This window comes from Quercus lobata, chromosome 2, assembly GCF_001633185.2.
Source record: "Quercus lobata isolate SW786 chromosome 2, ValleyOak3.0 Primary Assembly, whole genome shotgun sequence".
Taxonomy (NCBI): domain Eukaryota; kingdom Viridiplantae; phylum Streptophyta; class Magnoliopsida; order Fagales; family Fagaceae; genus Quercus; species Quercus lobata.
Genome location: NC_044905.1, coordinates 60,732,794 through 60,744,468, shown reverse-complemented (window position 1 = coordinate 60,744,468; position 11,675 = coordinate 60,732,794). Strand labels below are relative to the sequence as shown.

General features: G+C 36.0%; 1 protein-coding gene across 1 annotated transcript; it reads left to right on the top strand.

The window, feature by feature from the left end:
• Positions 1-9,011: 9,011 nt before the first annotated feature.
• On the top strand, positions 9,012-10,302 carry LOC115976030 (stress-response A/B barrel domain-containing protein UP3-like). The gene has a single exon (XM_031097102.1). It carries the CDS (start codon positions 9,058-9,060, stop codon positions 9,871-9,873), a length of 816 nt encoding a protein of 271 aa, XP_030952962.1. The 5' UTR covers positions 9,012-9,057; the 3' UTR covers positions 9,874-10,302.
• Positions 10,303-11,675: the final 1,373 nt, after the last annotated feature.

Sequence of the window (11,675 nt, the reverse complement as noted above, 5' to 3'; positions counted from 1 at the left end):
TCTTTGACGGATTAAACTGTCCTGCTCTCAACCAAGCCCCATACTGTTGATCTCGACTTGATAGTGAACCTCTGCTCCGAAGCCATATCGCACAATCCTTATCATCATGAATCAATTGGCCACACCAATAACAAAGATTGGGCAGACGCTCATAAGCAAAAGACACCCCACCTTCATTATCCTCGTCAAATCTGACACGCCTACCTCGACAAAGCGGTTCGTTAACATCAATGGCTACCCTTATACGCAGAAAATTACCTCCCCTTAATTTCGAGATATCCTTTGGCATAGAAACCTTTCCTAACGTCTCTCTAATACTACAAGCAACCTTAGCAGATAATAAAGGGTAAGGCAGATTGTGTATCTGGATCCAAAAAGAAACTTTGTTGAAATTGAGTTCCTTAATGGGTGTAGAGGTCGTGCATCTTTGAAAAACCACTGTCTATCAAAAGACCACGGTTCCCCCATCAACACCTTCTCCACATCTTCCTCAGACTGAAAGGCAAATAGAAGCTTATTATTCCCTGCATTACTGACTTCAAAATTATCCCTTGTACGCCACAACGGCATGAACGTCTTGGCCCCCACTTCAAGGTTCAAGGAGCGACGAGTAAAGAACTTCGCTGCTAAAACAAAACTTGTAGTTTTCTTGTTTCCCGATAAATCAATCTCATCGCCCTCCTTCTCCGATAGTGACAATTTTTTCCAATTGTTAGCAAGGTCCTCCATCCCTAAAACAACCCACACCAACGTTCAGAGACCACTCCCTAACCCTACTAGTAACCCAGTTACGATAGGGACTCAGCTTCCTCCCTATGGAGGGAAACAATATGCTATAGTACGGCAAAGAGGCAAACCCTAACCCTAACCCTACCGAGAACTTTAAAAAAAATAAAAAATAAAAAATTGTGGAGTATTACTGGCTTAAAAGAAGAAGAAAAAAAAAGAGTATTATGGACTAAAAAAAAAAAGAAAAGAAAAAGAAAAGAGTATTGCAAATATATTTGTAAAATCATTTGGCCAAAAAAAGGAATATATGTAAAATGTTTTAAATAATAAATAAGGAGAGAGAAACAAAATTGCTATTAATTAAGTGAATAAGGTGTAAATCAGTTACCATTTAATGCTAATTTTTTAACCATTAGATCAATTAGAAAGCTACAGTCTAAAAATAGTGTAACTCTTGTCAAATTACACCTAGTATAACTCTAAGTAATGGTGTACCACCCAATAACTTGTTATAGAATTCATATTTTAAAATCTCACATTTGATTTACATGTTCTATATGTTTTTAATACTCATGCCAATTTTCATGTTAATTGGATGTTATTTACCATTCGGTCTATAAACTCATTTTTTATGCATTATTTTAAACTACAAAAACTTGAATTTAAACAATTAATTGATGATATAATTATTAATCTTTAATCACTTTAAAATTTTGCAAGCATGAAAAGTATACTAAGATAATCTAATTTAACGGTGGATTTGTCAAAATTCACATCTAATTAAAAAATATTGAGTGGTATAAAATTGCTTAAAGTTACAGCATATGTAACTTGAACCCTGCTGATGCCCATTTTTGGCAAAAGGGCCTAATGGCAGAATAAGCCCAACAAAATGAAAAAGGTGAAGAAAGAAATTAGTAAATGGGATTGGTTTGAAGGCCAATAAATCCAAAGGTGAAGGATGTGGTAATTGGGTCAAGGAAGCTCAAAAGATTTAACCATAGCCCATGGGAATGTAAGAAGTAGGAAAGAATGAAATGAGCCAAGGATGCCCAAAAAATGAAATGGGCCAAGGAAGCCCAAGATATTATATGAACTGGTCCAGCAGGAATGCTGGGTAGTAGAAACTAAAGGAATGAATAACATATGAAACTGGCATGACAAACACTTCAGCCCACAAGCCCAGAAGTAGTAAAGTAAACAAGGATAAAAGATATTATGGCAGGAACAATGCAGGGGCGTGGTAGGAGCAACAGCAAGCCCTTGGACAAGGGATGAAAGGAGACATGAGCCAAATTGAAGAAGAGAAAGCCCACACCCAAGCAATGCTCTACCCAAAGAAGAAATGAGATGCAAAGAATGAAGACCCAAGAACTCATCCACACCATAAGAGTTAAACAAGCACCAGAGTGTGCAGCAGAGTTAGACAAACCTGTAGGCAATGACAAACGCACGAACACCAGAAAAACAATGGACTTATATGGAAGTGGAGCACGCACACAAGGCTTAGGCACAACCTACTTGTACCCAGCCAATACAAGGGAGGTGGGCCACAGGTTAGAGGTAAGAAAGGGTGTAGTTTGGCGGTGGGGAGAAAGGGGGAGCCTATTTTAGGGTTTCTGCTAAAGCTCTATTGGGTGGGATGTGGGGGAAATGTCCTACTGGGATGACATCCCACCCAAAAGAGGCAAATATGAGCTGGAATCATTAAGTGCATGCTATAGAGCTTGGTAAGAGAAAAGCCCAACCCTTATCCGGATGGAAGTGCTAAGGGAAGTAAAAAAACAAAATAAAACCACTTTTGTCTAGAATGAAGCACGACACAGTCAACACAATCTAGTGGTGGTGGCTAGGCAACCAGTAGACCAGTGGGCAGTCCTAGAAGGACACCCACAATAGGCCAAAAGTAGTTAAGGGGTAAAAATGGTAAATCTTGTCACGAAAGGCAGTATAAAAGGCCATTGACGTGCACAGTAAAAAGGGGGAAAAACGAAAAATAGAGAAGGAAAGGGAACAACAATGGAAAACAAGGAAACCAAGAGTGAGGAAGAAAAATATGAGAGATAGGAGTAAAGAAATGCACCAATAGGCTACCCATTTCTCTCCCTCTCGATAGCCCACTCTTTAACAAGTCAAGAATTTGAGATCAAGCCACTTAGGTCCATTTTACAAAGTGAGTAACTTCCACAATAGGATTCCCTTCTGAGGTTACCCACATTGAGATTGGTTCCCTTCTTGGACTTGAATCTACCAAAGAGTCAAGTCCGTTCCTTTAGTAGACTAATCTTCTTTTCTTTCGCCATGGTTGATTGAGAACTAACATAACTTTTTTGTTATTAATCTATTCCTGTTGTAATCACGTTATCGTACTTCTCCTTTGTGGAATTGTTCAAGTATTATCATTGTCAGAAGAAAATATTTTAGTTAAATCGTTTTAGTTATCTTGTTGTATTATGTTTTTCCTGCTATAACGCTTTGTAATAGTATTTCCTGCCGTGGGCACATGACGTACCCAAGATTCCTGCCAGGGCTCTAACTTGCACACAAGCTGGCCTAAGATGTGTTTCAATTGGCCAGTTCTGACTCTCCTACCCCAGAATCATAGGGTCGTAGTACAGCAAGAGCAATCCAGCTCAAGACACAAAAAAGGCCCACCACAAACCCCTCTCTCTCTCTCTCTCTCTCTCTCTCTCTCTATATATATATATATATATATATATGATTTGTGTTGACATGCATGATCGAGCTGCAAAACGATAAGGACAAATCAATTAATGAGATGAAAGACTTCATTTTGGAAGAGGATCAGTCACATTATTTCTTGATAGCTCATAGCTGTATTGTGGGCAGTAACTTTCTTGCCATTCAGTTCTTCTAAGATTTCAAGAAGCTTAAGGGCATATCCCTTTTTATTTTATTTCTTTTGTTGTTGAGAACATTGATTGTGGACGGTGGTGGATGGATTGAGATTGAGAGCTTGATGGTTTGGGCTGGTTTGGGGACGTGAGAGCTGAAGATATATATATATATATATATATATATATTGAAAAGTTTTCAACCTTATCTTGTACAGTACGTGTGAACATCTTATATGCTCACTACTTTTTTTGAGAATTAATATTCTTTTCTTTTCTTTCCAAAATAGAATATAATATAAATGGAGCAAAAGGGTATTGAACTATTGATACAGCAATATTGACGCCGCCTTTATAAGTTAATCTATAAGCTTGTGTTTGGGGCTAGCTTTTAGCTTTTATGTCTAGTTTTTTTAAAATTCAGTCAAGTATACTTTAGTACATTTTCAGCAAAAAATTTTTAGTAAAAAACTAAATAACTTGTTCTTGAATGCTACCTCAAAGTAAAAATAATCTAGTGATTGCAGCAAAAAGTTGTAGAATACCTATGTTGAATGATATTTTAGTTTCCTATATTTCTGTTGCTTTGGATGTAATACAGTTTTCTCTGGAAGTTGGGCTCCTTGATACCCTCCTTGAGTGGGGGGATAGGACTACGGTGAGTATTTTTCAACAACGGACCTGCACTAACTCAAGAGTTGCTCAACTGGTTGAATATGTGTTTCAGTTGTTGTTTGTTTCCAACCCAGTCATATCAGTTTCAGTTGGTGTCAAAGTCTTGTGATAGGGTAGCACAACAATTAGCCTTATATTTTTCAACAACGGACCTGCACTAACTCAAGAGTTGCTCAACTGGTTGAATATGTGTTTCAGTTGTTGTTTGTTTCCAACCCAGTCATATCAGTTTCAGTTGGTGTCAAAGTCTTGTGATAGGGTAGCACAACAATTAGCCTTATATTTTGTTTTTTCTAGAAACCAATTAGCCTTAATTGCTCATGATAATGTTGCTACTACTGTATGGATGGAGAATTTACCTCCTTGTTTTTCATGTATTGGATCATGATGTATCTCATTCATGAACCAATAATATTCTTACTTTTCTGAAAGAAAAAACATTACATTATGTTTTATGTATAAAATACATTAGTAGAAAAAGATATATATATATATATATATATAATATAAATGCGATGGATTAACTTTTATAAAATGCCATTTTTACTATTTAATAAAAAGGAGAAAAGAAAGAAAAAAAAGCACTAATGGGAATACCGGAATATGCTTTAAAATATATATATCCGGCGGTTAGTGACGGGTTTCTTTCTCCAAAACCGAGATTGGTAGGTTGGATGTTAGTTCTCCTCCTCTAAAATCCGAGCAACCCGAACCGACTGACCACATAGGTTTTTTCCAGGGAAATTTGGGATATTTTCAAGAAGATCTCAGTTAGATCCAACGATTTCGCTAGATCTAGTTGAGATCTTGCCGGATTTCGGGCCTTTTCCACATTTTTCATGCCAAATTCTCATTGTTTTCCAAATCTTTAACCATAATCGATCTGCTCGCCATTCGTTGAAGCTCTAACCTACCCAATCTGATCATCCTCTTGGTCAATGGGGGATTGAGGGTTGCCTCATCCGATTAGGTTAGGTTGGATGTGGGTTGAGCCCAAATCTAATCCAACTGACTTATGGACAACTCTAGTTGAAACTTGAAAGTTGAAACAGCCACCAACTTGGTGGAGGGTTCAACCCCCACCAATTGTGGAAACTTTGTACCAGGACTAAATGTTTGCTCCGATTTCAAAAAAATTAAAAAATTAAAACACCCACCCACTTTCTAACTTTATATATATATATATATATATATATATCTCTTATATCTAAAAGCGCCAATGCCCCTACAGTGTTTTTGCACTGTTCATACAACGTTTTTCACTGTTCATCTACAGTGCCATTTTGGTGAGGCACTTTGTCTTTTTTTTTTTTTTTTTTGTCTTCCGTTTGTACTTTTTTTTTTCTCTTTTATATATATTGTTATGCTGACACAACAAATGTCACAATATTTTCACAATTATTGACGTCTCAATTAGGGATGGCAATTTTTCCCCGCCCCGCTTAACCTGTCCCTCCCCACTTCGCCCTGCGCGGGTTTTTCCCGCCCCGTAAAGGCGGTGGGGCGGGGATGGGACAAGATTTTAACTCCACATCACGGGGCGGGGCGGGGATGGGTTTAGGCTTTTTAGACCCACCCTGCCTTGCCCCTCCCCGTCCCCGCCCCGCCCCGCGTTACTAAAGGTTATAATTGTAAAATTTTCATACCCTAAAACTAGGGGTGTCAATTCGGGTTAGCGTGTCGGGTTCGTGTCGTGTCGAGGTAGGGGTATTCGACTAAATGACTTAAACCTAACCCGACCCATTTAATAATCGTGTCATGATCCTTCAACCCTAACCCGACCTATTAATAAGGCGGGTTGACCTGACCCAACCCATTTGACACGCTTAATAAACGAGTCGTGTTGGGTTGACACGAATGTAACACAACCCATTTCAACCTGCATAATATTAAATATAACATCCATCTAGAATTTTTTTTTTTTTTTTTACATCCCAAAAAGCAGTGCATACACCTCAAGTCTTCAACCCACATTCAAAATAATATAGTTCAACAAAAATATAACATTTATCTAGAAATAAGTTCTTTACACTCCAAAAGAAGTGCATACACTTCAACCCAAATTCAAAATAACAAAGTTTAACAAAAAAAAATAACATAGTTCAACAAAAATATAATATCCTTGGAATTCACTAGATACTAAGTATCAATATTGAAAGAATTTGAGCAAACAGTAGACTAATCCTGACTATGACCACGATTATCATCCATAGATTCTTTGTTGATGTCAAAATTCATAACATCTTCCACAAGCTTATCCAATTTTATTTGTGCAAGTTCTATGCCCAAAAAAAAAAAAAAAAAAAGTATTAGTATTTCTAGGATCTGAAAGTTTCAATTTCTAATTATATCCCTTGTAAATTTTTGTAATTACTCACTTTGCTTTTTAAATTTAAATTATATGTTGGATATAAAAGGTATTTGACAAATCTAAAATAAAATAAATATTTATTTGTTATACGACTTAAACGGGTTGTGTTAAGTGGATCATTTCGGGTTGACACAAATAAATTGGCGTTTCAAACGTGTCTATTGCGGGTTACACGGGTTGACCCGCTTATGACACATTTCTTATCGTGTCGTTTTTGGGTTGACCCGTTTATGACCCAAACCCATTAAGGTCCAACCCTAACTCGAAAAAACCCGTGTTGGGTTCGTGTTGTGTTCGCGGGTTGGGTCAAACATTGACACCCCTACCTAAAACCCTACTATTTAAACAAACATATTAATATTAGCATATTTTATTCTACCCAATGTGATTCTCTACCTGTATTTTGTTGTGTTATACTATGAGATTTTTATTTATTTATTTATTTTAATGATTGTCTTGATAAACACTTGGATATATTATTCAATTTTTTCTAAAAATTGATTTGATTTGATGGGATAAATTTAGTTGTAATTTCAAGTATATTTTTATTAATGAAATAGGTTTCATTAAAAAAATTGTACTAACTGTAGGGCAAATTAACAAAAAGTAGAGTTTACGGGGTGGGGCGGGGTTTCGTGGGACCCCAAGGGGCGGGGATGGGGTGAAAAAGTATTACCCGTCATGCGGGGCGGGGTGGGGATGGGGTAAGATAAAACCATGCGGGGCGAGGACGAAGACCCCATCCTTCGGCCCCGCCCCGCCCCATTGCCATCCCTAGTCTCAATTTCTTACAAGTCGAAATAAAATAATAAAATATGAGACTGTGATCAACCACAACTAAAAATAAATGTTTTGAGAAAATGTTACAACACTTATTATGCAGTGCTTTTGGTTTATTCAACTGGCATGGTAGCTACAGTGCCTAAAGTTTTTTTTTTTTTAATTTTTTTTTCAGTCGGTTTTTTTTTTTTTTCCTTTTAAATATTTATGTAAGCTGGTATATATATTATTATACTGACACAACAAATTTCACAATATTTTCACAATTATTAACGTGTCAATTTCTTATCGACCGAAATAAAATAATAAAATATGAGACTATGACCAACCACAATTAAAAATAATTTTTTTGAGAAAACGTTACAACACTTATTGTGTAGTGTTTTTGGTTTATTCAACTGGCTCGGTAGCTACAATGCTTAAAGTTTTTTTTTTTTTTTTCATTAATCAATTTGTGTTTTTTTTTCTTTTAAATATTTATGTAAGCTGGTATATATATTGTTATACTGACACAACAAATTTCACAATATTTTTATAATTATTGACATGTCAATTTCTTACAAGTCGAAATAAAATAATAAAATATGAGACTGTGACCAACCACAACTAAAAATAAATGTTTTGAGAAAATGTTACAACACTTATTATTATCACAATATTTTCACAATTGTTGAGATCTTAGTTTCTTATAGATCAAATAAAAAAATGTTAAGTTCACAACATTTTAACATTAATTTCTACAATGCCTAAAGGATTTTTTTTTCTTTTAAATATTTATGTAAGTTAGTATATTTATTAACTATATAAAAAGAGCCAAAGGCTCATGAATAGTTTTTTTTTTTTTTTTTTGGTTTATTCAATTAGTGAGGTGCACTTTTTCTTTTCTTTTTTTCCTTCAAGTATGCTAGTTGGTTTGAGCTTTGTTTTTGTTTTTTATTTTTTTAAGATCTTAATATGTTTACTTTGTACTTGCAATACAAGTTTACATTGTAAATATACAAAAGTGGTAAATATTATACACATTTGCACAAAAAATGGTAAATTTTGTACAAATTTTGTAAATGTGTACAAAATTTGCCAATTTTTTTGTGTCTACAATATAAATTTACATTGTAATTAAGTACAATGTATACATAAAGATATTATGAAAATGTTGTAACGCATGTATCAATTCCTTATGGGTCAAAATAAAATAAAATAATAAAATATTATACCGAGATATAGCACAACTAAAAATGTTGTGATATTTTGTTGTTATTACAATATATTCACAACTATTGACGTGTAAGTTATAAGTCAAAATAAAATATTAAAATATTAGATTAGGATCTGTCTCGGTCTTATACAAATGAGATTAACTTTTTATTACACAATTATCAAAATTCTTAAAATTAATGTCTCTTTTAATTAATGTAAATCCCTATATATTTTAAAAATCAAATAATTTATATCTTTATTTTGTGATACAAATAAAATATAAAATTGATCTAATCACTAATTTTTTTTTTTTGCATGACTAACCCGTGGCTCTCACGTGCTGCCTGACTAGTATGTATAAAACCACCAACCTGCTATCACTGTCAAGTTAAACTATCAACCAATACTTTGTAAACACTGTTTTAAGGATAACACACACACACACAGACGATGCTGTGTCTGAAAGCCCGAACTCTCTTTTCCCCGTCATTTTCTAACACTTTCTCACCTCCCATACGCCTCCCCCACCTCAAACCCTCATTTTCCTTAAAACCTTACACTCAATCCCCACCGTCCAAACCCACCACCAACATCAAGATGTCGTCGGAGACCATCGAACACGTGGTCCTCTTCAAGGTCAAGGACAACACCGACCCATCCAAGGTCAACGCGATGGTCAACGGCCTGAACGCCCTGATCTCCCTCGAGCAAGTCGTCCACATCACAGCCGGTCCAGTCCTCCGCACCAGATCCCAGCCCCTCACCTTCACCCACGTCCTCCATAGCCGTTACAAATCCAAAGACGACCTCGCCGCCTACTCGGCTCACCCTAGCCACGTCAGCGTCGTCAAAGAAAACGTCCTCCCCATAGTCGACGACATCATGGCCGTCGATTGGGTCTCCTCCTCCTCCGACGAAGGCCACGTGTACTCGGTCCCTTCTGGTTCGGCTGTAAAACTCACTTTATTGAAGCTCAAGGAGAACCTGGGCGAAGATGTGAAATCCGAGATCTTCAGGGCTATAAAAGGAATTAAAGATAGCTTCCCACAGATTAGTCAGATTTCTTATGGAGAAAACTTCTCGCCCGCCAGAGCAAAGGGGTACACGCTGGCCTCACTCGCGGTTTATCCTGGAGTTAGCGATTTGGAAGCCGTGGATTCGAATCACGAGTTTGTGAATTCGCAGAAGGATAAGGTTAGGGATTACCTGGAGAGTGTGGTCGTCGTTGATTACGTGGTCCCGTCGCCACAATCCGCGAGTCTTTGATGGTATTTACTAGTACTATTTATGTTACCAGTAAAAAAAACCCAAAGCCTGATAAAAAATTACTACTAATAATAAGCTTTACCTTTATTTCGAATCACGGCGCAATTGGATAAATTTTGAATTATGAAATGCAATGTTTTATGCATTCATTTTATTGGAAATCTTACATGAACGCTGAATTTTGTATTAATCATCTTGATATGTTGTAAGCATAAGATATTTAGGTATAAGGAGAGAGATATAATCCAACCATGGATTGGTCTAAGTTCATTAGAAAGTTAGGGCAAATTACAATTTAGCCACATGTGGTTTACCTAAGTTGGCTACTTGTGGTTTGAAATTTGACATTTTTCTTGTCTGAGGTTAGCTCAGTTAGATTTCTATAACCTGCCTCTGTAAAAACAGAGCGAAATATGTAATTTTGCTCCACTTTTATGTCTCTTTCTTCCAAAAACACCAAAGAAAAAAAAAACATAAAAATACAAGATCAAAAACTATCCATTGGAACACTTGCATTATGGAAATTCAAATCACAGGTAAGCAACTTAAATTTTGATCAAATCTCATGTGGGGAAAGTGTCAAATTGTAAACTAAACCTCAGGTGGGTAAAATGTCAAATTGTAAACCACTGGTGGGCAACTAAAATTTCAGTCAAACTATAAGTGGGTAAGTTATATTTTGCCCAGAAAGTTATTGAAAGGTATGACATTGATAAAAGTTACATCAACGATAACTTGAACCCAATAAAGGGTAGTGTAATTGTTTGGGACCATGTCTCATGGCCGTTCCGTCCGACTTACTTGCGTTTAGAATTCAACCAGGTCACTCTGTAAGCTGAACTACAATAATGAGTTGGTAGTACTCTTTGGTTTAGTTAGTCTATGGACAATGTATTGCATAATCCTGTGATTTGATAATCTTTTTGCATCTATTTTTTATTTTTATTTTTTAACTTTCCCTTCCTGCTTTGGATTTTGTTTGTTCTATCCAAATAATCTTTCTCATCTCCCTCGCTTGATTTAAAGTTTACTAGAATTTCTTCGGTGATTGAGCTTTCAAGACTTGGGGTGGGGCGGTTACTGAACTATTTGTTTCTTTGGTGGAAGAGTTTTTACAGATGGGCTCACAGTATGTATTAAGATTCATACTATGAAACTTTTGAACTCTGTCTGATAAGAATTATTTGGATCACTGGCTTCTTGAGTATCTTTTATAAGCATTAGGATGAGGTTGTGATCAGTAAGTAGTAAGTCACGGTCAAGTATAATTTTGTATGTGATGTAGAACAGGTTTGTTTCTCTGATACAAAATATGATGTTGGTTCATTTTGAATTCAGTTCATATTGGATATTTATTGGTGGTGGGTTATTGTTGAAAGGCATAGGCATGAATGGGACATAATAAAATATGGATTTGGGAATGGAATTCAATGGTTTAACTACTATAAATGAAAATATGAGAAGAAACATTGGCAATCATCTCATGCCTAGATTTCCTTAGCAGTCATGGGAAGAAAGTATTATACCCCTCTCAAACTCAAAAGGGCTTCGAGGCTGCTGGAAACTCTTATTTTTTACTTTGACTAATTGACAGTTTAAATGCTATTTATATAGTTGTTGGTCCATATTTTAGTGGGATAGACTCCTCATCCTAAAGAGTATAAAATTTTGGAAAATTTGACGAGCAGAACAGGCTTTTAACAACTATGTCCAGATATAAAGGCCCAAAACCACAACTAGACTCACATTCTAACTAAATAAATGTCATTGGCCATTGCTGCAGTGCAGCTCATTCCTGCAAA

Coding starts and splice junctions, on each gene's coding strand:
- LOC115976030 (XM_031097102.1), top strand. CDS start 9,058: ATGCTGTGTCTGAAAGCCCGAACTCTCTTTTCCCCGTCATTTTCTAAC.